The following is a 27,804-nucleotide window of genomic DNA, read 5'->3' on the forward strand; positions in this document are numbered from 1 at the left end:
TACAGTTGCACCAAAAGTGACGTATATATTAAAGATACTATATACAAAACAATAAAGACGTATATATATATATATCGGTAGAACAAACAGAGAAATTGTCCATGGCTTTCAGGTTTGAATCTGAATCTGAATGAATATTGTATTATTCTGTGCACAATATAAAAACACACACAGATGACTAGAAGAAGTGTACTGCTTTGGCTGATATAAATAAGTGTTTTTAAAAGGAGGAGTAACACAGATGGTGATGTGGATGGAGTATTGCTTTCATGTTGGGACTCCTTTCAAACCCTGAGAAGATAAATAATGAGCTGGTTGACACCTAGTGGAGACATTGTAAAGTATTTTCACCAACAAAAATCTTGCTCTAATGAAACTAGCATTCCAGCCATGAATCCCACTGGATAGTACTGCAGTTGGACCCGCATTATCAGCCTGTGATGTTTCAGTCATTTGGTAATTTATAAAGAAGCACTAAAGATTTTCTGATGTTTGACACATTGCTCTGACTTCTGTTCAGAAATCTGACCAACAAAATAATAAAACAAAGAACAAAGCCAACAGAGGACATCAATAAAATCCACATCAATTTGCATAACAGCGTCCTTCCTGTGTTTGCCCAGGCGCCATGTGGTCATGTGACTTCAGGGCCTATGTCACCCAGCTGTCCATTCTCATTCGTTTGACCGTCGGACTCTCTCTGCCCTCTGACCGACTCATGGGGAGCAAGTGAAAGTCCGGCCGCTGCTGCTGCTGCTGCTCCTCCCGGTCACTGCCGCCCTCGTGGGAGCTGCAGGAGGAACTGATGCTGTCTGGTGGAGACCTTCTCATTTCTGCTCGGGTGGATGAAGATGTGGAGGAGTGATGATGAGGAGGAACATGAGGATGGCTCATGTATCCGGACTGGCTGAGGTGGTCGCGGGGTGGGGAGATGGGCTCAGCCTTGATATTGATGTTGTGGCTGGAGTTGATGGAGCCTCCTGACCTGCAGAACAGAAAGAACAGGGAGGAGGACAGGTTAGGGCTGTGAATGTGGAGTGAGGGCGCCACCTGTAGATGGAAAATATGTGAATAGTAACTAAATAAGTTTTACTTAAATGATTAATTGTACCACAAATCGGAGGAACTAGTCTATATTTAATAGTTCTAATAGGACCACCTGCAAATAACACATGATCACAAGAAGCCGATAATATAGAAATGTGCCACACATTTCTATATTATCGGCTTCTTGTCATTTATGGTTGCTACATTTAGCTTATAACCCATATTGTGTAAGTGGCACAACATTGTGTGACTTTTTAAAGAGAATCAAATGCACATTATTTCTTTTAAAAGGGTAGTTATCAGTAGTAAACCACTCATTGTCAGGGTTTCAGGTTTGAGCCAGGACTTTTGTTTTGAAATTGGTTTGTGTTTAATCCCTGACTCATGGGATTTGACTCAGTCTGGTCTGACCTGTAATGTTAGTTAGGGAAAGAAAGATTTTAGATAAAACCAGCTAAGACTGTTGTCCTGGTTCATGCCCAGTTCTTATGTTATGTGTTAGAAAAACAGAAATCTCAAACAAAATGTCAACTCATCATTACAAATGATAATAATAACACTTTATGATACTTCATATTTATGACAGGTCAGCCAGAAGGACAACCCGTCTGAATTATGTGTATTCATAGTCTTGTACTATTAGAAGCTCTGAGTGAGCTCCCAATGACTGAAGCATAAGAGTGTGTTGTGGTGATTCCTGTGCTGGAAAAAAATACTTTTATTGAGTACAGCTGAACTTTAAAGCCTACCTCAAAACCCACCTCATTAGCCTAGCTAGTGATTAGAATGTTTTATGAGTTCTTATTTAATCATTGTTTCATTTTTACTTCATATGGCTATATTTGATTTGCTGACCTATTAACCAGTGTCAGTCACATGTAAAGCATTTTCAAATTAAAAGTAAATGGCATGTGACTGAAAGTGGAAAATCTGCTAAATAAATAAAGTTTGATTGATTGACTGAGACTACAGGCTGCAAGTTAGTGTCCTCTTTAGTACTGACCCTGTAATGTAATTCATCTTTTACTCATTGCTCACTCATATTATGTCCACATAAAGTATTACTCTACCTATAGTGCACACAGCATGTGGCGATGTGACATTGATGTAAATAAGTAATGTCCACAAATAAAATTGTATAAACAGCAAACATTAATACATTGGTCATGAAGACAGAGAAGTTAACCCTGTCAGGCGCTCACCCCATGGAGCTCAGCTGGTGCTGCTCCCACGCTGCTATGGAGCCCAGAGAGGAGCCTGCAGCAGAGCTGAAGCCTGGCAGCTCTGCACTGTTCAGGGAGTAATCTGACAGAGAGAGAGAGACGTGTGTCATAATGGCACTCACAAAGTATTAGACTGATACAGAGACTGAGTCAACATCACAGCATCATCGGCCTTCTTTCATAGAAGTTCAGTACCAGTTCAAAAATCAACTCCTATAAATAAAAAAAACTTCACTCCAGGGGTCATATGTCTAATTTTCCACTAAAGGCTAATAACGTTTATTTGTTTTTTTCTTTATTTTTACTTATCTGTCTTTATTTTTGATGGCAGATTGAATTCTCCTGAGCATATATTATGCCAGTCTACCAGGAATCTGTGGGGATTATTTCTATTCTGAGAAGTTTCGTTGCTCTTTCTTCCACTTTAAAATACCCCAAATATGTTCTCTTGGGTTCAAGTCAGGAGACGTGTCACACTATTTCCTTCTTCTTCTACTCTATTGCCAAATTGGAAAGTCCCTCTCCTGCAAGCCTTTGAATAGTATCAGTAAATGTTATCTCCCATACACATTTTGCACTCATGCAGACCCATATAAGCACTCCTGACTCCATGCTTCACGTTAAACCAGCCAGTGGAGTAGTTCTGGCCATGTCTGCTCCACACATGCTGGACTCCCATCTGGTCCAAACGAATTTATTTTGGCTTCATCTAACCAAAGAATGTGCTGCCAATATCCATCTGGTTTCTTTTCCTGTTCTTTGGCAAAGCGTAGTGTTTTGTAAGCGATGGTTTTCTGCTTGAACATCCTTGTTCAGAAGAACTCACTGTTATTTATACTGTGACACATCCTGTACATGTCAAGCTAAGCTACAATAATGACACACAGCACAAATATTAGTAATGATCAGTACCATTGTTGTAGGCAGAGTTGATGCTGGAGTAGACCAGACTCTGGTGAGGCAGACTTGGCGTGTTGATAGAGACCACTGGTGTGGATAGAGGCTGACTGGACTGACTGCTGCTCAGCCTCTGGTTACTCTGAAAATACATAGAAAAGATACATAGTCAGAAGAGAAATTTTATTTTTTCATGAAATGGAACATTTTTTCCACCTTTTTTGTTCAGTACATTTCTGTGCTCAGCTTGTGATGCTCTCTTTTAACCACACGATGTCAGTGTTAACTCAATATTTCTAATCACAGATGCTCTAGTTAAAGTCTCTTCCACAGATCTTAGGATTCTGTAAATGACTTGGTTGAATGTATTGCTCATATGTGTTAGCGATTTGGTTTTGACTGCCAATCATATCAAGCATGTCACTTGGCAGAGGTGGGGAGAAAAAACTCCCTTTTTACAGGAAGAAACCTCAAACAGACCCAGACTGAGGGTGGGCGACTGTCTGTCTCCACCAGTGGGGGTGAGAAGAGAGAAAGATGAGATAAGAAACAACAAACAAACACTAACAGGTTGGTGGGGACTGTACATATGATCACAGCCAGTAGTGCCTACAGGAAGAAAGAAGCCAGAGAGGAAGAAGTAAGTGTATGTAGTAGATCAGTGCCTTGAAATCAAGCTAGGCACATTTTAAGTCTTGTTGTTCCTCCTTTGCACTGTTGGCGTTCCTGCCTGATAATGTCAGCGATGACATCACCCTGACCAAGGCCATGCAATTCTGAATTTGCACACATACAAACAGTGGGTTAAGAAATTACAATATTACATATGTGAAGCTAACATGTTGTCACAAAGCCAGCTGCACTCTGCTTTTCTTTTCCATTTCCTTGTGTTGTTTATGGTGTCTGGTGTGTCACTTTACAGCTGCTAATGCGAAGAACAGCAGCCTTCTTACTTCTTTATGCAAATTTCTTTGTTGAGTTATGATATTTTGAACTACACATGTTCATTAAACAAAGCATAGGGTCACAACTGCATGTGTGCACAAGCACAAAGCAGGAAAGGGAAGGCAGTTTCAAAATGATCAAACCAATAAGCTGCCATCTGACCACAACACAACATCTTACAACGCAGTGAATGTACATTTTTGTACATCAGGAACAACATTCTAACTGCTCATGTAATCACAATGACAACAAACTGTCACTGAATGTGAAATTGAATGATTAAGAGCCACATGCGGGCTGAAAGGATGTTATTTATTTATTCATCAATTCATTTAGTCACACAGATTTTTAGCGATTTAAAGTCATCCATGATCTACATTCTTTTAGAGGGAACCGTACATGGGTCAGAGCAAAATGTAAAAAAAGTCCCAGGATGCCGCAGCCAGCGGACTAACAGAGCTGCTTGGTCACCATAAAAAAAGTGTAGGTCTCAGTTTCCACTGTTTGCTAATCGTTACATCATGTTTGAGCATAGTGTGGGAGGGAAGGGCAACAGTAGGAGAGTTAAGGGCAAATCAATAACTTCAATGGCCCAGCACAGCTGCTGAATGCACAATCTGAAGGAGAAACAGACTCCTTCAGTCACTTAACCAGAAACTCTGGATATATTTCATGCATTGTATCACCAGAACTTCTTCTAGTATATAATCTGTAAGCAAATTGTGCCGCAATGCAGCCTACAGAGATGTCCACAATCCTGTATGAGGCATTATGTACAGGATACTACTGTAATGGTCCATGGCAACCTTAACTTTTTTTGGCCTAACAGAGTTAATATTTTGGAATTAAAAAAGTAGAATGATAGAAATAATTATAAATAGAATTAGGCATGTACTGTTTTGCCACACAGCCGCACAGACAATGATTCAAAACCACCAACCATCTGTTCCAGATGGTGTCAAACCAATTGTTCTGAAAAGTTGCTGACCCACTCTGTGGTAGTCTGCAGCGTCTATTTATGCTGTTCATGTCTGGGTCCAGCAGTAATCAGGCTTGGAAAACATTATGTACCGTTCTGGTCTTCATGAAAATCCATGTTTTCACAGAGCGGCTGGAGAACACTTCCTGTGTGTGTTCCAAGCTGCTAAAAAAGGAGTGAAGTAAAGGATGCTCTTGTTCCTGTAATTCATAACACCCAACTCAACAAATGCTGAGTATTATGTCATCGGTGCAGGTGGGGGAGGTGGACGTTGGTTGTAGGTCAGCTCGTTTTTCTGATTTTAAAAACCAGGCACACACTTACCATTGTTTGCATGATTCCCTTGGACTGAGGGACAACCACTCGGAGGTCCGTCTTGCGGCTGCTTGGGACCAGGCTGATCCCGTGAGGTGGAAGAGGAGGAGACTTTGACGGTATGAGCTTTCCTAAGCTGTTTCCACCAGGTGTACCCACAAATCCATTCACTGAACACAGAAAAAGGGAAATGTGCATCTTAAAAGGATATCACCATTTAAGAACAGACTTAAGACGTGACAGAGGCGAGCTGTAGACATGTAACGTGTCAAATATTTTCTTTTTTAATGGGGAAACATCATCTAAAAAGCACACATTCAAACATATGTAGAGATTCTGGATGTGCTTGAAAACAGTGCCATGGCATTAGAGCCATTAAATCAACCTGTCCACCAGCTAGCTCTGAATGCAGAGAGCGAGAGAGAGAGAGAGAGAGAGAGAACAGCTATGTATTATACAAGAGATAATAATGAATAATTGATCTTTGATCTCTCTTGCCATTACATAACAGCAGTGTTTCAGGGAGAGTGAGCATGAAGAAGAAGGGAGGGACAGCTTGTGTAAAGGGTTGAAAAGCCAACCGCCCATGAGAAATGACACTAAGGTGCACCCAGAGTAGGCACACACCTCACCACTGGCATGGACAAGAACCTTTGCTCTATAACATAAACACTGAAGTGTTTCACCTTCTAGATCAGTGCTTCACAAGAAGGGCCAAGAGACATAGTCAAATACAGTTTAAAATGCACTAATGGAGACTTGTTTCTTCTAATTTTGTTCTTGAAAATTAAGCGTTAGTCCGGGAGCCATTGATTTAATTTATGGGATTGCAGGCTAAAACAGAGTTATTGTGAACATAAGAAACATCTCTGCACATCAAGAACATACCAGCTGGGCCAGATCCATTTTGCAGAGCCAGATCAGAACTTCCCTGCAGGCCACCTGATGACACACAAATGTACTCTGTTAATATATTCATGCTCTGTAACCAATCAGCTGCCGCGTGTTCAAATGGTTTACTCACTGAAATATTCATATTTCATAATCAGTCAAACTGCCATCATGTCTCTAATCCAATCACAACATGGTTATGGGGGAAGCAAGAAAGTAGAATAATTCCTTAAATAAGCTTGATTAGAATGTGACCTATTTTGAATATAGCCTTTAAATCTCCTGTCCACAGTGTCTCCTGTCCATGCTTCATCAGAACAGTCTGTATTTGATCTAGTGAGTTTAGTTACCTCACAGCGATAGACAAATGTTATTTCTTGCCTTTCCCTAGAACACACACACATAGTACACACACCTGTGTTTCCAGTGCTGGGAGGTCTTTGTGGAGAGTGTATGTTTCTCTGGAGGTGTGCGTGCGGCGAGGAGAGGATCCCGCTGTCAGCTAGAGCGGCTGTGGCTGCAGCGAGAGCCTGAGAAGTCGCTCCTCCCCCTGCACCAGGACTGTAGGCCATGCCGCCTGGTGCTACATGCATGAAATGTTGCGGTGGATGGTTCGTGGACTGGAGAGAAGTGGCAAAAAGGACACGAACATGAGCTTATGTGAAATGGGCATCTATCACTGTGTCTTTAAAAGAAAACTACATGAGGTGACCTACAATTTTATGACTCTTCATCATGTTGTCAAACTCCTCGTTGATCTTTTTGTATTTCTCTTCAGTACTTGGGGTGAGGACATAAGAAGTGTCAGCGTCTGGACTGTCGCAGCCTCTGTGCTCCTTTTTGTTTAGGGCCTGTGGGTGAAATAAGCACATAGGGAACTGCATTAAGTTGGAAAATGTTAAAAAATGTTCCTAGATTAAGGATTATAGCAGGATCCTGTTGATAATTCATAATAAAGCCACAAAATCCCAGACAGAGTGGTGCGCTGATTACTGAGAACAGATGTAGATCATACAGTAAATGTTTTACTTTCTTGTAAAACACTGCATAAATCACAATAAACCATTTCAGAAAAGAAAAGAATCCTTCATGAGGACGGACAAACTGTGGCGTTACAAATATCAGTGAGTGTTAGATTTCTCTTTCCTATTATATTGTTTTTCATTCCACAGTTTTCTCAGGCAAGATGTCATACCAGCTGCTTCTACCTGACAGGACAATTTTCTGTTTGGGAATGAAATGTCTCCATAACTGTTGGTTGTATTTCATCGACATCCTCCCCTGGATGCATTCCACTGTCAGAGAAAGGAACCTCAGTTTTTACTTTGTGTCTCAACTTCCATCCACAGATGAATAAAATGTAAACATATGCACACATGAAATATAAACCTTCTAACGCAGGTATAAAGAGACTTGATTTGCAAAAACATAATAATAAAGGCCCTCACTTTTCAGTGTAACTCTGTCAGCTATGAGAAATCCATCAGTGTTTTACAGGTAATAAAGTTCATGCTGTAGCCAGGCATCCTCTGCTTGAACAGTCTCTGTACAGTCTGCTCTGAAGCAATGTGACACAGAGACAGTGTGAGCAGTACAGACACTGAGGGTAGCTTCTCTGTAGAGAGATGCTGCTCTACATAGCAGAACTGACTCATCTGTATTCAGCCTTTTAAAACACAATGAGCTGGGATAAGCAGATTTTTTATTTATTTTATTTTTTATAGCGTAGCTGAAACAACTTTTGGTTTGGTCGGGTGTTTATAGAGGTGCGGGTAGACAGGGAAATAAAAGGCAAAGAGTCGGCTGTTAATGTATCCCTGAGCTCCACAGAGAATAAGCCGTCAAATTAGATTCATTAGCAGAAACTCCTTTGACCGTAGTCGTGTTACTGTTGGCGGTACAGCTAAGAACTAACTAAAGAAAATACTTGTTAGGTTAGAATGACAGCTAGATTAATCTCAGTGAAAAGGATTAAAGTAAATATCAAACTGTTTATAATGTATAAAAGTGTATGTGTAACTACATCTTATGACTTGATCAAAGTCAGATTTAAGTGGAACCTCTAACCACGGTAGATGGTAGGACTTCCATGGTAGGAAACCCATGTGTCAGTATCTCCCGTTGTTTAATAGTGGATGGATAAGTCTTAATGTGACTTCACAGTTTATCAGATCAAAAACATAGCTTAGTGTATAATAAATAAAAATAATAAATGAATTATTCCTGGCGTACGAGCTGCTTCATCTGATGTTGAATGTAAGACACAGATGTATTTTGGCAAATGGGAAAGACACAAAACCAGCACATGCATGCTAATTTTAGGGTAAAAGTGTAAAACTGCTACGCTTTTAGCTGTTTCTCATTAGCACCACTTGCGTACATGTTCAGCAGTTAATTGTTAACGTTGTGAAGTTACTGTGTGTTGATTGATGTTAGTGAAATACAGTGAAGTGTGCAAAGAAAAACAAAATTAGTATAGTTTTGGGCAGGAACTACAAGTAAATAAGTGTGATGTCAGACCTGAAATATTTTAACTGAACATGTGTCATGTTTTATATTAAAAGAAAATATGTAATTCCAGATGTAAATAAAGTCAAGCCAAGCATTGAACTGGAACTGGCAAGTTATATAGAAAGGTTAGGTTTAGGTGACTTTGATCCAGGGGCTGTAAACAGCAGTGTTTCAGTCAGTGAAAAAAAATACAAAATAAAAACAAACTCAAAATCAAATCATGCCGACATCATGCAGGCCTGAGCGATGACATCATTTCTCTGGTATCCATCTCTACATCTCTACACACATCGTAATGTGAAAAGGACAGACTGACAGACATGGCAACCAGCTGACTGTCTGTCCTCTGCATTCCCAGACACTAGTAGTTACAGCAACACACCCTTAAAACCTATTTTCACCACAGCCCTGAAACTGGTGACCACTTAAGAAGTCATACACTCAATCCCTGTTCAATCAAACACTCGCTCTTTTAAACGCTGTAAGCTTCAAGCTGCAGAGTTTTAAAAAAAAGACTAAATGTTTTTCATACTTCATGATCCTGTCAGTCTGCCTGTTAGCTGGACCTGATGGCAATTAAGCCATTTTGGCTATTTATAGGATGGTGCATTACACATGTAGTACATGCAATTATTGGCAATAAGTCAATATGTATGTTGGCAAAAACATTAGTCCATTAAAATCCACCTAAACTTGCAAATCAAAAACACAGTGTATTATTTTCTGCCAATGAATGTTAGTGACAAGTCCACTGATACACAAGAATCACTGCTTAGTCGGTGCACTGTAAGCATCTGCTGTTTTACTGCAGGCATTCTGAGGTACATAAGAACAAACCCAGCAATACTGCCTCCAAATGCCACATTCTAATGCCTGTCATGTGAAAATAATTCAAGCACAGAACAACAGCTTTGTAGCTAATTTGGATCAAATGATCTCTAAACGTCATTCAGCTGCAACGGTCACAAACCTCTAAATACCTGCATGAGTAGATACATGTTGTGTAAATCTGCAGGTTATGACTTTGTAAGAATTATTAGGGATATGAGACATGAGTCAAACTTTGGCAGATAGCAAGATACATTTATCAGAATCATGAGTTTCTTAGTCCACAATCAGTCCTTGATTCAGGTCGGAACTGTGCTCAACCTTACAACAATGGCAGCTTTTACCAATCATGTGATTACTACATTGTCATTACAAGTTCCAAAGCAGCATGAGATATAACGTTCAGCAGATTCTAGTACGGTGAAATCACTTTTTTAGAGGACACTATGAGGTCAGATGAGAGGGGGTCCACTGGGATTTGGTCCAAGACTCACAGGGATATACGTGTCTCCACAGCTGCTGGATTTAAACCACTACATCATGTCTGGGCACTGAGGGCTATCTGGAAGTGTCTATGAGAGGATCTGAGAGTGTGTATCTTCTTATCATCTCAAATGTCAAAGTCAGCTTTAGTGGATATCCAAAGGCATCTGGATCATTGCCACCACGAGGCACGAGCTGCACTGCTAAGCATCTTAACATGTGAGGGTGACGTCTTGTTGCTGTTGGGGCTGCATCAAAGATAAAAATAAGGCCCCTTCTTTCCCTGGACTGAGTCTTTTCCAGTCGGGTGATCGCCCCATGGGCTAAGAATAGGGCAGACACAGGGGTGCTTGAGACGTGATCCGTCACATCTCTGACAGAGAAAAGCTCAGCTAACACACTTTCAGAGGCCAGAGTACACACACACTCTCCACTGGTTGCTTTTGTTGTAGCACCTTATCGTACAGAGCTGCTTTCCTCAACGTCAGCTTGCATTGTATCGTAGTTTCTTTCCTTGCTGTTATGGCTTTCATTCATTTCTGGGCTCTGCAGGCTGACACGACTGCACTGCATACCTTGGACGGCTGCTCTGTTGTTGTTGAAACCTTAGTCTGAAGAACACAAACCTGCCTCAATTATTATGGCAAAAGCAATCCATCAAGCGAGACTGGCCGACCGGTGAGGACTTTGTAGCTGTTTTAACTGGCAGACCGTCATCCTAGTTCCTACCCACCTCCAGTTCAGGACAGGTTGACATTACAATTTAATCTCCTCCACATGGAGACAGGTCAGTGAAGTGCATTTCAAAAACCAGTTGCTCAAAGTCTCACAGAAATGAAAAGATTTTTCTCCTCACTGTGGTCCTTTTCAGGAGATGGATTGACACTGGTTGTACAAGTATCAACTATACTACAGGAGTGGTGCTCATGTGCAAACTTGTTGTGTGACCAAGAAGCTTGAGCCTCATTGTGTGTATATGTGTTAGAGTTATCAGCTAAATCACGTTCTACCAAACAAAGACAATGCATCCAAAGAAGCTTTCCCAACATGGCACATCTGTTACAGCCAGTGGGGTTTTTACTTTACACACAGTCAAATTTCATGCTTAAATGTTGCAAATGGACTGACCGACATGTAAAAGAACAAGCTCCGACTTTCCAGGCTTTGTTTTAACCCAGCTTGTCTGTCTGCGTGACATTTGTGGGAATAAGCAAATGAAGGCTGAAAGCAAGCAAATTAAGCTTAGCTAATGGCTTACAAAGCTTTCACAGGTGTCTGCGTCTGGTTTACAGCAGGACAATAGACACAAAAACACTGTTTCAGATTCATCATGGCCAGTGGTAATTATGCATAGGAACATATAAGACCACTCCAACCTCATCCCCAACACCGGTTTCAGGTTTATGGGAGGATAGGAGACATTGGCTGGACTCCACTGAGGCAAACCTAACACCTGAAGCTCCTTTTAAACATAGTTTAAGAAGTTAAGCTTCCTTTACAGATGACATGTTTTTACAATGAATACTTTGTTCATACAATAATACTTGCCACTCTGACATGAGCCAGTCCTTATCACACTAAAGGTTTGAGGTTGTAGGTTAAGCTTAAGTGTATGGATTAGAATTAGGCAAACAGTGTTAATGCCTACAGTGACAGTAATCCAGGAAATTAATGTTACTCATTGTAAAGTGTTGGGAACAGCTCTGTGCATGTGCGTGTGTGTTGAGGGACAGAGAGTACTTACTTCAGGCTCTCAGAAAAGGCAAACGCACATTAGAAGCTTACATAAACGACTAGAACGTGAGTCACGATGACCATTCATTTTTAATGACAGGGGCAATAAGTCTCTGCTGTGAAAAAAAAAAAACAGGACAGCGCTGCTCAGGGACCATGACACAACACTGATGACAGTGTAGGACTCAACAGAAAGGGTGGATGGCTGAGTCTTATCACTGGAAACATCTACGCATGTCTCCATAACACTGGTCATGACTGTTCTGTGTCATTCTTATAATTATTATTTCAGCATATTTTTGTATTAATTTACTTATCTGTTCTTATTCTTTATTCCCCCATGTTAATTATTGTTATTACCTTTATCATTTTATTAAATCTCTTCCATAACAGGACTAGTTTCATCATTTTCATATCTATATAATGACTTAGTTCTTACGTTGTCAGCGGCATGTGCAGTAACTGAAGTCTGAGGGAGTTATTTCCTACATTTCCTCCTTAAACCAATGAGGCATCCTCCCAGTTTGTGTTTGGGTGGTACAGCTGCACATCCTGTTCAGCCTTTACATCCTCCATTGAACAGCAAAAACACATGTAGTGTCTTTAAAAAAATAAATACATTGGATTTCCCCAGATTTTCTAAGAACTATGACAGCAGCAACAGCTGACAGGATTCTGCTGCAACTTCTGGTGCTTTGCTTTCTAAGAATTCCTCATTCTGAAGTGCAGTAATGTCCTTCCCTAATCCTACAAATGGATGTTAAAAGCAGCCCCCCCTCCCTCCCTGTATGTAATGCCACATGTTTGATACCATTTCATGAGTGTAAATTCAAAAGAAGATGTTACATTACACACAGTAGGTTTCAAAAGCCTGTGGTGCTGCTGAGGTCAAACCATGGTAACACATTTCTACCACTTACTTCTACAATGTCAGAGTTGGTCCTGCTCTCATGGGGTTCGTTATACTCGGTGTATTTCAGCAGGACTTTGTCCATGTCTGTGCTAGCATACTGAAACAGCTTGTTGGAGCCGTTGAAGATGATGAGGGCAATTTCACAGTCACACAAAACACTCAGCTCATAGGCCTTCTTCATCAGACCAAACTTCCTCTTCATGAAGGTCACCTGAAAAAAACAACAACAGATCAGTCTACTGTGTAGTTTAGGAATTATGTCAGACCTTGTTCAGAACAAATATTGAATATTGAAGTTAAAGATGAGCATTTACCAAAAAATCTTCTACAAGGCAACGAAACAATGTAAAGAACTTCAGAAGAAAGAGGCTGAACAGAAAACATTGTATGACAAATCAGACTCAGACACACAGGTGGCTGACAGGTGTAGCTACTATAATAGGAGATGTGGGGTAAGAGTAAAGGTAAGTTAAGATAAAGAGTTAGTGAGAGAAGAGATATGTCATACAGGAAAAAGGGAACAGGTAGTGTCTCTGTGTAACAGGGAGGGTAGCAGGAGCTTGTAGTGTAATGTGACTGAATGACTGAATGGGAAATGTGGGTGGGGAAAATAACTGAGGAATGTTTCCACTATAAGGCTGGACACCGTCACAGCTATCAGCAAAGGAGGAGTTTGTGCAGTTAAACCTTTCCCAGAGAAATACAACTGATAACCGCAGCAAGCACACACTGCGTCACTTCCAAACCATAAAGCTTGAAAACGCATTGTTTCAAGAGGACCAATTACAGCTCACAGTAAACCCACACACGACCCACAGGTCATACATGGATCATCATCCCTTTTAGCATGTAGCTCGCTCCCTGCAGTGAATCATCCTTGTTTATCATGGCTCTTGGGATCCTGACTCATGTTATCTCATATGTAGGAGCTTCCTTAAAAGCTCACACCTCAATGTTTTCCAGCGCGTTATGTATCAGGTGTTTTGCATGGGGTCCTTGTCTCTTTGCTTACTGTCAGCTCTGTGGCTGCTGAGCAGATTTGTTGGAGCAGCTGGTGGCTCAGGTACTCATTAGAGTAGTAAATGTTAATAGGAAAAAACATAACATAAAACAGTATTACAAATAGAGTTTACTACTTCAACAGTTATTTCGATTCAGAGTAGTAACAAAAACTAGCCACAGTTGGTTTACAAAAAGCTTTTCTTGTTTCAGTTTTGACTCAGTGTTTTGCCAAATGTCGTAATACATGCAGGGGAATTCTCACTTATTCTTTAACCATGACTGGCATGCTCATTTTATACAGAATTTAAGTCTGTTCTGTAGAAAACAGACACCTTTTCCATTACATTTCTGCTCTTCCTTCTTGTACACATTTATCTCTTTATTCTCAGCCTCACAGGCTACTTATAAGGCAAAACCACCAACTACTACACCTACTACTCCCACTTCTCTTAGTTTTATTGTGAATCAGTGACAGATAATGCAGTGTCATTGAGCTTTAGAGGACTTGGAGACAGTTGCACAAGCAAATATGAAAAAAAGAAATAACGATTGTGAGTGCACGAATCCTAAAATTATAAAGTGAAGTGAAGTCATATGTAAAATCTGAAAGAATATAAGGTTGTTTTGAGGACAGATGAGATTTTAGGAGGTGTGTAGAGTATAACATACAGCCTACATGAGCAACAGCATTGAGGAATGTGGAGAGTACCATTATACAGTATGCATGACAGCATTGTGGCTTTTTCTTTTTATAGACCAGAAGCCAGATAGAGAAAGATATTGGCTGTTAACACAGCCTTAACACACCTATATGGTCATAAACATACCTTAAACATATTTTCCCAGTAGGGGTGATATAATGAGGGGCAAGGCAGCCTCAGCCAAGCTGCTGAAGCTCCTCATTAGGAACCAAGTTTATTATTGCAAACCAACATTTGCAATAATTTCAGAAAAACTACTGCAAAGCCATTACAGTAGATTTATTAAATAATAGTGCTATAAAGCGTGTCAGAGCTGTGGAGTAGTGTTTTTTCTGTTTCCTCTTAAATGAAGTTTGAAACTACAGTCATTATTTCTTGAATATGATTTCTACATAGATTTCTGTGAAAAGACAAAGGACGACACTGTTCCTCTTTTAGAACCGTCTCTTGCTGGTAGCCACATCTCTCTTAAGTAAAGGCATAGCTATATATCTGCGTAACATGCAATAGTGAGATAAGTTGAAAAAAAAAGAGGAAAAAACAGCCAAAACACTTGATGCACTTGACAGATAAAACAAGAGCACAAGCCAACTTCCCAAAATAGAGCACAAGCACCTAAATATACAGCAGGCTCCAGTGATAGTGCAGACAGCTAAAGCTGTGTCTATCTAAAAATGCTTTGGCCAAGACAACCAAACATCAAATATAAACATCATCCCCAGATATTTATTTTCCAGCCACATCCCTATTTCCAGCGCCTGCACCTTCCTTCCAGACAGGCTGGTATTTGTTGTGCTGTTGGGGGTGATATATATAGAGGAGACAGACAGAGAGGGATTCCAGTGGGCAGCAGTGTGGCTGGGTAAGGAGACGGTGAGGAGAGAGGGCCGCTGTGTGTCCCTAACACTGACCCACCCTTGCTAATGACAGGGTGCTGTCCGAACCCAGCTAACCCTAAATTACTGCCCTCACCACCAGCTGTGGCCACGACACTCTCAAAAGTGAAACGGCTTAAAGAACCTTTAGAAGGTATTTAGATTCAAAGCAAAGGGATCGGCAGAAGATTCCTGAAAGCGATTCCTTTCAAAAGTGTTCATAAGCAAATATTGATTCATATGCAATATTTTGTCTGTCTTATGTGGGTTCAAATGTCAGTTCCACCTTTGCTTGTTGGACCCTTGGATCCTAGAATAAACACTGTGTTGTAAGAGTGTGCACTCAGGGGTTACACATCAGGCATCATGAAATACAAACAAACAATTGCTGGTGAATTTGTCCTGATATTTGAGTGGCCCCTGGGATAAGGATAAGGTGTGCAGTGAAGTGCCTTACTCATAGGTTACTGTGCAGAAAAAGAAGAAGACACTGACCTGCCGGTTCCTCTCGTCCATAATCCGAGTGATCTGAATCTTCTTCCTCCCCATTGCCAAAACAACTTCCACTAACAGCCAAAGGGGAATATCAGTGGGCTCCAGGTGGTTAAGAATTCAGCAGACAATCCTTAACACATAGTCCCACTCGTCAGCTGCTCGTACTCCAGCATCAGCTTGGCATGGCTTGCTGAAAAAGCAACAGTCAAATTAATCCTAATGTTATCCAGACATCATCATATGAAGTGATTCACTCAGTTAGATTCACTTGCATCACCAACAGGACAAAAATATGATCCTTCACCAGTATCCCACACACACACACACACTGCCAACTCTGCTAACTGGCACAACTGCCCCCGGCCTCACAGTCTTCTTGAATCTGTATGAAACACATCAGGATACACATATACAAAGAGATCAAAAACTAGTGCACCTACTTCACCTTGCTCAGCTGCCTGCAAACTCTCCTTCATCTGCACCCTGCTGTCCTGACTTAACTCGCCTCTTCCGTCCCGTTTTCCTCCTCCTGCAGGAGTGCCCACCTGCCTTTGCTGTGTCCCTCCTCTCTTCAGCCTTTAGTGTTTCTGAGCCCTGCCTCTACCCAGAGCTCCTTAGCTCTTTCCTAATCTCATCTGATCTGGGAGGAGGCAGAGAGTGAGACGAAGCCAGGCTTTATTCTAACCCTCCCTGGATTATTGCAGCATGTGGAGCCCAGCACTGAGCCTCCAAAACCCCCACAGCAGACCCACTTCACAGGGCTGTGAGATGGAACGAATGCATTCACCAAAGCAAATGTATTGGTGACTGATTTAAATCAAGCCTATGTTTTATGAAAGATAATACAGTTGAGTGCCGGTCACTTAAATACCACATGAAAAACAAGCAAAATACAAAATCCCACATTCATTTAAAATATAAGAATCAGGCTCTCTTCCATTTAAGTGATTATTTATTCAGAGCTCAGTCAAATATAATCACAATTGGTGGAGATGGCACACTATCATCCTATCAGATCCCAGCTGACCCTGCCAAGTCACTTTAAAGTACACCCTTTAACAGACAAAGACTCCTTGTATATTCTGGATTTAAAGGTCACAAGGATTTATCTGTTTTACAATCTGGATGATTTGATGGCAAGACACAAATATTTTAAAAGGGGATAGAAAAACATTTCTTTCCACCACATTCTCCTTTATAAACATGCATCTTTTTTTAAATGAGTCCGAATTAGCTAAATGCCTGTAGGGTAAAATGAATGTAAGTTTGTCGGTGCAACAAAGACACCTTGAAAAATAGAACGCATCTTCTGGTTGTAGTAATTGAGTTATTGTGTCGATGATAATGGAGTCAATCTGCCAAAAGACATTAGCCTCAACAATAAAAGATTACATTTGGCTGCTGAACACTTTAGATCACAATAATTATGCTAAATACTTCCTGGGCTGCAAGGATTAGGAGCTTCATGCGAGTATTAAAGTGAATAACTGTGAAGATCTAATTATTTTAACAGTCTTTTGGTGTTTTTGTAACTATAAGATGTCTGTTTATTTTATTTTAATAAGACTGAACCTATGTTTACATTCAAATATTTTATGATTTGATTTTTTTATGAATGCATGTTACATTAATGATTCCTATAATTCAATAAATGTAAAAGTACAGCAGATTTTTTTTTAAATTCCCAAAGGTGTTATAATGACGTCACCAGACAAACGTGCATCAACAACATTTTGGGTGTTTAGACTAGAAACACTTTGGCAACACTTGCTCACAGACTGATGTCACACCATCACAGCTCATCCTGGCACAGCTTTGTTCATTTACATATTTCTGTTGCTCAGCACTACATCTCACATGTTGTTTCTCTGGTGTAGATCTATTCGGTTCGGTCTGAGTCTGTTGGTAACAGAAGTGAGAAGTTGCAGACTAATTTGTTTGGCAGGGTAGAAAAAAAAACATTGCTGCCTGGATTCTTTTCACTTCCAACGTTTGTTTTTTTCAGTGAAAGTAGTAGACAGCAGCTGTAGAGATTACGGTGGATGGAAGGAGAGTAAAAACAAAAGATTCACACACCAGAGGGGTCACATTTTCTTGTCTTGTGAGTATAAGATTGTGGGTAAAATGAAAAATTTGAACACACAATAGACCGTATTTGTTCTAAACTATGACAAATCGAGTGTCTAAATATAACAGTGACAAATTACTGTAGTGTATAATACTACACCTTGTACAGAGAACACATACAGTACAATGTGTTGAACTTTCTAGAGTAAATGTGTGTCTAAAGTCTGTGAATGGAGTGTGTTCTACATCCCATGTGCTTCCCAGACAAGTTGTCCTGATCAATGTAGATGTAATATGTTACTCTATCTGCCTGACATGAAAATCAATAAAGCCCACAGGGATAAGCCAACAGGCTGCAGCAGCCAGCACTCAAACACACGTCTGCACGCCTCAGCTATAGAATATGATATTATTGAATATACAAAAGAAAAGTGACACCTAATCTAATACAATGTGCAAACCAATTAAAATGACAGAATGATGGTTTTATTTTCCACCTTTTTTTTGGTACATATTTTTTGTATAAAGGCTTCACTGAAATAAAGGTGTATATATTCTAAAGAAAATTAAGCTCTCAAATAAAAATGGCCACATAAACATTTGGGGGAAAAAATGGTTGGACATCAATGAAAGAGTTGTGTAGTTCTCTAATATACTTGCTCTGACCTTTTCAACGCCTCTCTTTAACTTTAAAATACAACCCCCTCTGGATGTATCCTTAACAAGAGGCGCTAAGCCCCACAGCGAACCTCACAACCAAACACCCTCCTCTTTATCTCACCCATGAAATCCAATTCCTGTGGATCTTTGGAAGCGTGACCACGCTTTGTGAGGGTGTGAAACACACTTTTCCAAGGTTGAATTGTGTAGGATTTTCTATCTGTCATGCCTCTACAATAGCACTACCTCCCTTATTATTATTATTATTTTTTAACTAGAGCCAAAGGAGGTTCATTGAACATCTTTCTGCACGTGACGTATAGATATTCAAATATCTAGAGATGTACTTAAAAAGAACATAAAACAGAAGATAAGGACCCCTTCCTAACAACTTTTAGATGATAATACTCTGGCGTTTCCCGAAGCTTGAGACAGCCAATATATTTAACATTAAAGGGTATAATAGGGTTAATATAATATAAGGTTGATTATTAAGCTAGAAATATTTGGATAGGTAAATTTTGTTACGTTGCAAGCATCATAACCCTAACCCTAACCCTTAGTAAGAAAATGTATAGTAAATGTCAATAAAATATCAAACTCATGATGACATCAGCATTGATCGTTGATTTCTTTGCTGATACTTAAACAGACAGGACTCCTTAATAGCATTTAAACAAGGTACTTGCAGTAATTTCATACTGCTGACAGAGGAAGGCCATGACATTGGTGTTCTCTAAAACATTATAAAATGAAGAATGTCTGCATATATAACTTACATTTATAATCAAAAGTAAGAAGCAGCTTCATTACCACTGTATGGCAACAGCAGATAAAACTCACACTTCCTCTTAGTCCCATCAACTACAGTGCTTCCTTTTTCTGCCTAAGAGGCAACATTGGTTGAAATCACCCTTCTAGCCACCTCAACCCACACACGCAAAACCACAATTAACATTTCCCCACTCATCTGATCGCACTCTACCTTCATCTAAATGCAAAAAGCAGAATAAGCTTCCAGCAGCCAAGCCAAAGGGTCAGATGTCACATCTGAACAAAACCTGTTTTTCCCTGTTCCACTTTATGAATAATAACTAAATGAATAATAACTAACATACAGTCTCTGGAGTAATAGATACAAACAGCAGCTGAAGCTGCTTGAATTATGAACATATGGACAGAAAACACATGCATTTACCAAAACAGCTAGACCCAGTTAAACTGGTACCATCCCTCCTCCCTTGCTGGTCCCCTGCTTTCATCTATTCACAGTGAAGCCATAGCAGTGATACTCAACATTTGGCCTTGTGGCCAAATCAGGCTGGGATTTTGTGTTTGTATATCTGTTGAAAAATATTCAATAATGCCCCTCAGCTGTCTCTTTACAAAGGTGAATTATTGTGATCTGTGTGGTGTTTGAAAAATTGATTTCTGTAAGTTCATGCACACATTTGACCTGTGTGAGCTGCTGTGACTGAACTAGTCTCCTGGCAAAAGAAAAAAGAAAATATGGAGGACTCCACATCATATGAACATTTGAATATAAAGCACCATGCATTTTCACCACTCACCCTACAAGATAATAGGGCCTCTCTAAAACTGGCCTGTTGACCCTAATAAATAGGGTCAACATGAAAAGTGTAAAAATACACTGAGCCCCCCACCACCCCAAAAAAGCCCATTATGAGCACTAATTAATAGCCCCCTTTTACATTTCTTCATAGAAAGAACAAACAAAGATCGAGCTGTTGAAGGTTAATCATGTTGGGTCTTAACAGCACCAGGTTGTTTTCAGTACAAAGCAGCACGGAGTAATTGGCAACTCTTTCATCCCTTCTCCTCATTAAAGACCATGGGTCCTTCTCTAATTGTGTTGACCCCACCAGACCTCCGCTCTAGTCACTCCAACAGTGAATCAATGAGGCTTCAAGCTGTTGCTAACCCCAGTCTCATGCTACCAGCAGAATAAAGGAAGCTCTGTCTCCGATATGTGCGAGGGAGAACGTCGTTTTGTTCCAGCAGATTATTGAGCTGATCCTGACTGTCACTGCAGAAACAACCATGGTGAGATTCACGGCCATTTACCAGAAGATGAAAGAGCTTCTGTTTCTGTAGAGCTTGCTAATGTGTAGAGAACTGATGACAGAGATTACATTCCTTATTCTTCATCTCTACCTTCCTCACAGCTTTGCTCCTCTTCTTGCTCTCATCCGCTTCCCCTTCTGCTCAGTGTCGTCCTTCTTCCTTCCAGCATCCTATTTGCATGGTATCCATCAGCGGGGAAGGAGAGAGCCTTTTGCTTAAGGCATAATGAGGCAGACTGATAGAAGATTCTTCGTCCCACCCCCCACCCAGCAAGCCTGGACATTCTTTGAAGTTCTCATAAATGGAGTTTTTATAAAAGTTCTTGGGGGGAACTTAAACATGGTAAACAGGCAGGCTGTGTGGTGGACCTGCTCCCCGAGGGAGGAGGAGGGAGATCAGGCTTGTTTACTGGCTGAAGTGTTTAACACTTCCCTGTTTATATTACAGCCCTCCCCACAGTGCTGAATATGAGGTTTCTTTGATGTAAGGAGAGCGAATGACAATTTATGTTAAAACATAATGGAAGCTGCAGCTACATAAAAAAGGAGCGGCAATAACATTTGCATTTTTGTAATGCAAATGATGCTTTAGCACAATGCACAATCTCTGAATAAGCACATAATAATACACATGTCACACCAGCAACAAAAATCAACACTAAACCTGCCCGACAACAAAACCTGACTTTCACAGAGGTCAGCCTTAAAATGTTCCACTTCAGCCTTTAATGTGGCTTAGTGAGACAGGAGCGTGTCTTTAATAGCAATTCAGGAGCGAGGAGACCAAGTGATGCCGTGGTATGCTGCTAGGCATGGCAGGAGCACGCACTGTGATTAATTCATCACCCACAGTCAGACAAGCTAGCCTCTGGTTTTAGGGAGCCTGAGTATCGACGCTGGCCTCTGCTGTTTTGTAGGTCACTAAGCTAATGAGTTTTTGCCTGAAATGTAATAATTAAACTCATTTTCCTCCACCAGCAGCACGGCCATTTAATGCCAGGCTGGAGGCCAGGCAGATTAGACGGCTTAAACTGTCATCTGCCATACCACCACACCACTCCCCCCCAGTCAAACTAAGATGTTGTGTTACCCTGTTAAGTGTGACTCACTATAAGGAGATGTGAGTATAGAAAATGCTGTGTCAGTGTGTATATACGTTAACACTGTATATAGCCATATTGACAAGATTGAAATGAAGCCTGATAAATAAAAATCGCACAAAACCCAAAGGTTGAAGGCTTTCTGACACCCAGTTTTCCTGCACGCCACAGTGTTACTCACAATCTCCCAGCCTAGTAAAAACTCCAAGACAGCAGTCTACTCATTTAATTACTGGCCCACTGTGATGTCATTTCATTATTGTGTTGCTTTTATGGCAGTGGGCTAAGATTTTCCTGTCTCAACACAGAGACACTGATGTCATGCCTGCAACATAGATCGAAACACAAGCTGCGCTGTAAAATGTAGCGGTGCTTCCATTCTCTCTGTTCCTTTCTTTTAAAAAAGCACTAATTGTTCTCCGACACAACCTTCTGAACAATGCATCTTTTTTCTTTTTTTTTTTTTTGCTGGCTGCCACTGTAGCATTTATCTTCATTTGTCTTCCAGCTGTGACACTGAGTTGAAGCAATCTTGGCATTTTCAGACTGAACTTGCATGTACAGACTCTTAAAGTGTTACCAAATAGTTCCCTGTCACAGACCCGCTGAAGTACAGTACCAGATTTAAAGGATGCTTCAACATAAAAACACTTGGTTTGCTCAGAAAAGAAACCCATGCACGAATCTGGAAACCTGCAGTTCCCCCTGTGGCCTCTGGGGGCTGCCTCAGTTTCTGTTGACATGTTATGTCTATTTTATAAGTTCCCTTTTCTCTGACAGCTAAGGGTTCTTAAGCTTGAAACAAAACAATGTAAAGCTACACATTATTTCACTGGTGATAATGAAAACCTGCAAAACACACTCTAGCCATACAGACGTGTCACATAAATGCTGCACACATCCACAACATAATATAGAGGAGTAACTAAGTTGTATCTCTAGCCTGAGACCAGTCTTTTTGATCTGCTAAATGATATTATAATGAATTCTTTAACATTCTTGTTTGTTCCAGCTCTCATTGAAATTCTGTGCTTTCAGCAAAGTAATAACTTCCTTTTAATGTTGTGAAGCAATGGTAGGAAAGATCTGAGGCCACCATCCTGGGGGTCCTCCAGGCAATCTCCTATCCTCCCACACACACACACACACACACACATTTCAATATCACAGTCTCTCTCTTTGAGATTCCTGGGTAAACAGTGGACTCTTTTTATAAGTTGGTGTATGTACAGGACACGTAGAGTTCATCTGGAGCCATTGCACAGGCATTCATCTTGGATCGCTCATACACTGTGATTCAAAAGTAATAAAGTGGCAGGAATCTAATCAAAAAAATCATGAATAAAATATGCCACAAAATCTAAATCAGTCAGCTATGCCAGTCAAACCAAGCTAGTGCAAACACAATATAAAAGTCAGAAGAGAGAATCTGGAAGTTGCTTGTGTAACCTAGTGCTCAACCTACAGCCTGGAGTGACAGTGTCTTCATGTAGAGCCAGCACTTATGGAGTACTGGCACCATTAAGAACACTGTCAGGACTCTAAACAGGCCCAAAACCACTCTCTGGTCTGGACTCTCTCCCTGCAAATCAACAAGGAGTTTAATTAAGCCAAGCCACGCTGCCATTGACCTAACATCACTGTTTGAATTGGCAGAACCAAGGGAAACCTATTTACTGTGAGCAACAAAGGCAGATTTATACGAGTGCAGGGAAGCCGGTTGCAGGGCTAATATTTAGAAATTGTTTTATTTGATTTCTGTGTTTATTGAGTGTAATTTCTGTGCTGCTCTGCGGCATATTTAGCATCAAACGTGCGGGTGTGTGGCCCAGCGGTCAGACGGCAGGCAGCCAGAGGTTTGGCTGCTTTGCAGAGGCTAGCTCAGACCTGATTGCTGGGGTGACCTCGCAGGAAGAGTTCTCGAGTAGAAAAGATTAGGAGCTCTTGAAGAAACCACAGCAAGAGGAAACTGGAGTGAAGTAGGCTTTTTGGAAGCACTGCTGACCCTGTTTTGAGTTTGTCAGGCCTCTGTCACATGCCCGTTTTCCAGAAAGGAAGACATTAACCTTAGCTACCAGTGGTGAACTCAAGAAGGGAGACATTACTGGTGTTGTTGACTGTTTGTCATCTATGCATTATGTTATTATCCAACTACTGACAACATGTGCAGGAGGAAAGATGTTTTTGTTTAGCTGCATCTAGCCATAGCAGGTACCTTAGTTAAATAATTATCATTAAACAAACTCCAACACTAACTCCATCTAGATGTTGACATATCTTAGCCAGGGTCAATGTGGTAGACTGACACATCACACTCCTAATCATTATCACATTACAAGTGATGCAAGGTAAAGGTATTTTACCTTTAACTGCTGTAACAGCTCTTCAACTTCTAGCTTGGAGTACAGCTGATGAAAAAGTTGGTGCAGACAGAATCTCCTCTTCCGGATAGTTTCTGAAAAAGAAAAAAGATCAAAGACTGTTGGTTTCTTTGAGTTTTAATCAAGTTTTATTTGAGGATAAGCATAATTCTGATTAACTGAAAATTTCAGCTGCAGCACTTAGGAGAAAAATAAAGTGATGCTTTTGTTTTGGAGATGAAGTTTTAAGTGGATTTTCCCCCATTTTAAACAGAATTCTCTCAAAAGATGATAACAGAGGAATATTCCAAGTAGGTTCTTTAACTAGAAGATAAAAGTTCAGAAGACAGAACTAAATGGAGCCTGCTCTGATCAAAAATTAGTCTGATTGTTTGCAAATAAAATAATACGCTCATAGTCTCCCACAGCATGAAGAGTCAGCTAACTCCTTGTCTCTTTGCTGTGTGTGGAGCGGCATGGTTTAAGTTTAACCAGTCATTGCTACAGCTAATCAGAGTGGATAAGAAATGCATTACTCCGCCGGTGCAGCCTGCAGCAGCTTAGGTCCGTAAAGCATGCTATGTAATTGAGTAGAAAAAAATAAGTCAGTCAGTCATGGGGAGCTTGAAAAAACATCTCAATGAAAACACACACACATGCACACACACACACATGTATACAGTGTAGCCTCTATATCTGCCGTGTGTGGTGCAAAAAAAGAGAAGCCTGTCCTTCAGAAGTGTTGCTATTTCTGTTTACCACAAGGCTCCAAATATTCTATCATTAGAGAAATGAGGAGGGAAGGGAAATACCACTGGGAAACACATGGACTCCGTACAGCCACACAGAGAAACCCAACTGACAGGGTGGACCAGCGGTTAAAGACTGTTGTGTTATTGGTAACAGGTTTTATTTCCACAATGTCCATGTGACGTGTCGCAATAGAAACAGTAAAAAAAAAAAAACATGTGGGCGGCAATGTAAATGACATCAGTGAACCAGGATCCTGTCCTGCAAGCACTTCATATTTGAAGTGAATAACAGACCTTTAAAGCAGATGTAAACACAAAAGAAGCACCTATCTGGATTTAAGAAAAAAGACTGGCGATTCCTCATACGTCTTCATCAGATTTGTGGTAATAAGAACAACATCATGTGTAGTTTGCAATGCAATTTATGCAAAGTTACAATCCCCCATAAAATCCATTATGTTATAAAAGAAACATTCAGTACATTATGATGTATTGTCAATAACAGACTCAAGTATATGACTTTAACAGTTAAAAATATATATTAACTTTCAGTCTAAGATGATGGCTATATTTATCTAGAAAACATGTACAATAAGGAGCAATGTGGACCTGACGATTAGTTTAGAGTGATAAGCTATGTCACATCCCACAGTGACAGAGACATTAGTGTTATGAGTGTTATTCTGTCAATGGAATGTTTGTATCTCTGTGCTCTCCATTAGGCTTTGTCAGAAATCTGTTCCTTTATCTGTGTAGTACTCTACTATGGTCAGCAGCTGCCATTAGGTGGTTGGCAGGCCGTGTGCAGCGAAGATTTAGATTCTTTTGTGGGAAGAATGACCCAGTGCAGCTGAAATCTGTTAATGAGCACAGTGAGAATGCACCAGAAGAGCATCTCTGAGTGTCTATGAGATCTGTGGTATTAACAGTGTGCCGTCACAGTGACAAAGTTCTTCATCAGATATAGCAGACTGTTATTGGTTATTGGCTCTTTTGTCACTCCAATCAGGACTGGTCTAAAGTGTAACAGAGAAGAAACACACACAGGTTAGACTAAAATGCTGTATCTCTTTCTCAGAGTGGACAGAGCCCAGAAGCTTAATAAAAGACAACTGGTGAGCTGAAGATGGAGCAGTTCTTTCATCCCATATGCTCCCTGTGGTCTCAGCAGTCTGACAGGGTGACAGTGTAACCATGACCTGATTACCTGTCCCCTGAAGCCTGTAATCACTAAAGCCAGCAGACAGGCGCTGTCGGTCCGCTGACAGGGAGGATAATTGAAGCTGATGGTACATGCTGCAAGCTCCGCTAATGAAATATGAAAACAAAGAGCAGGGACAAAGCAGCAGAGTCCAAGACGAATGCCTGAACTACAGGGCAGATGTATCAACCATCTTTCTACTTCAACCTGCTGCTGTTAGAAATATCAGTGGAAAGATTATGCGTGGACTCTCTTAAAGTAGCTTTGTTACCAATGGGGCTTTTCCATTGACACTTACGTGTCTGTCGTTTTCCTCTTACTCATGTTTTTTTTAAGGGAAGTGTGGCAGTGTTTCCTGATTATGAACATGTATGTACTATAGGCATAAGAACTGATGTCTGTTTTATTAAATGCACCGGCTTAAGAATGTACAGACGTAGTACAAAATATTCAAATTATTGTGTTGATCAGTCGTTTGGCAATATATATAAAATGCTGGATGGGTCCTTTGTGTTATTATAATGGTAAAAAATAATCATCTGAAAATGTTCAGCCCTAGACCATGATTACCCAGAGTGGGAAGGAAAAGCCTGAAGCAGGAAAACTTTTTTGGGCTGATATGCACAGGTCTCTCATCCTACTACGCAGCATCCAGGAGTCTGCAGACTACATCCATGAGATCTCTTGTTGCAGATGTATCAGCATGTTGTTGCTTTTGTTGATCTGTAAATAAAATAACATTCGGGGCTGGAGAAAGAATGTCATATCAAAGAAGTACTGCCACTGATTCACTTACACTCTTAACACTGAAGCTGAACTATTGGCACCTCTCAGCATACTGAGAGCATTTTGGCAAAAACCTGGCAGCACTCAGTGTTTAGTTACGTCACATAAACGAGGATTGGTGGTCCAATTAAAAACTTTTCAAGCTTTTTATGGGTTTGGATTCACTGCAGTGCTTGTAAACATTACTGGAACGGCTTCCCATAGACTGTAATGCTGAAAATCTAGCTTTATAACACTAATAGTAGCGTCCTGATATCCCTTTTAGAAGCGGGCAGAGAAATAAAGACTGTTATGGAAACAGCGGGTCCCATTCTTCAGAGACAGGATGTACCGCAGAAGAATACAAAGAGAAAGAGTGAAGCATCTGCGCGGCTGCAATGTGCTGTAGCTCTAAACTTTTATAAAGCTCTGCTGCTGTGCTCATCCCCACATGCAACACACAGACACGTCCACGACGTTTACATTTACAAATACATTCACTCAAGAGGAGCACTACTGTTAATATTTTGAAAGTGTTTAGAAAACACTCACAGACTATGGCAACACTGTGAAGAGCGCCGGGCTCCCCTCCCGTCACAGCACAGGCAGCACACACACTTTAAAGACAGATGTGTTGGTTCCACTTACCCCTCTGTCCTCTGGAAATCAAAGTGTCTCCAGCAGAAAAACACACACGCACACACACTCACGGATCCTCGCCCGCTATATTTGGGAAACTGACAAACTCAGAGGAGCGAGAGGTTTAGCTCCTCCCACTGGTGTGTGTGTGTGTGTGTGTGTGTGTGTGTGTGTGTGTGTGTGTGTGTGTGTGTGTGTGTGGAGCTACGTCTGTTTGAATCATCCCACACACCAGTACGTCAGTGGTAAGAGTATGCGTGTGTGATGTGTTTGTTGCAGGGTGTAAGCTCAACCACAATTTTTCAATTGTGTGTGTGTGAGAGAGAGATTCTACTGA

General features: G+C 40.7%; 1 protein-coding gene across 1 annotated transcript; it reads right to left on the minus strand.

Annotated features, from left to right (window-relative positions):
- On the minus strand, positions 1-27,608 carry LOC114433674 (myocyte-specific enhancer factor 2A-like). Its single transcript, XM_028402318.1, has 11 exons — positions 27,477-27,608; positions 24,114-24,205; positions 15,840-16,029; positions 12,774-12,977; positions 7,014-7,148; positions 6,713-6,917; positions 6,295-6,348; positions 5,416-5,576; positions 3,183-3,309; positions 2,250-2,352; positions 1-985 (listed from the first exon to the last, which is right to left on the minus strand). The coding sequence occupies exons 3-11, from the start codon at positions 15,891-15,893 to the stop codon at positions 652-654; spliced, it is 1,377 nt and encodes a 458-aa protein (XP_028258119.1). The 5' UTR covers positions 15,894-16,029; positions 24,114-24,205; positions 27,477-27,608; the 3' UTR covers positions 1-651.
- Between the last annotated feature and the right edge of the window lie 196 nt (positions 27,609-27,804).

The sequence above is a fragment of the Parambassis ranga genome, chromosome 3, assembly GCF_900634625.1.
Source record: "Parambassis ranga chromosome 3, fParRan2.1, whole genome shotgun sequence".
Classification (NCBI taxonomy): domain Eukaryota; kingdom Metazoa; phylum Chordata; class Actinopteri; family Ambassidae; genus Parambassis; species Parambassis ranga.

Bases quoted from the DNA above. Each gene is read 5' to 3' on its own strand.
- LOC114433674 (XM_028402318.1), bottom strand. From the start codon at position 15,893: ATGGGGAGGAAGAAGATTCAGATCACTCGGATTATGGACGAGAGGAAC. The intron at 7,149-12,773 runs GTAAGTGGTAGA...TTTCACCCACAG, and splicing joins CCAACTCTGACATTGTAGAA to GCCCTAAACAAAAAGGAGCA. The intron at 6,349-6,712 runs GTGTGTGTACTA...GTGTGTCATCAG, and splicing joins TCCCAGCACTGGAAACACAG to GTGGCCTGCAGGGAAGTTCT.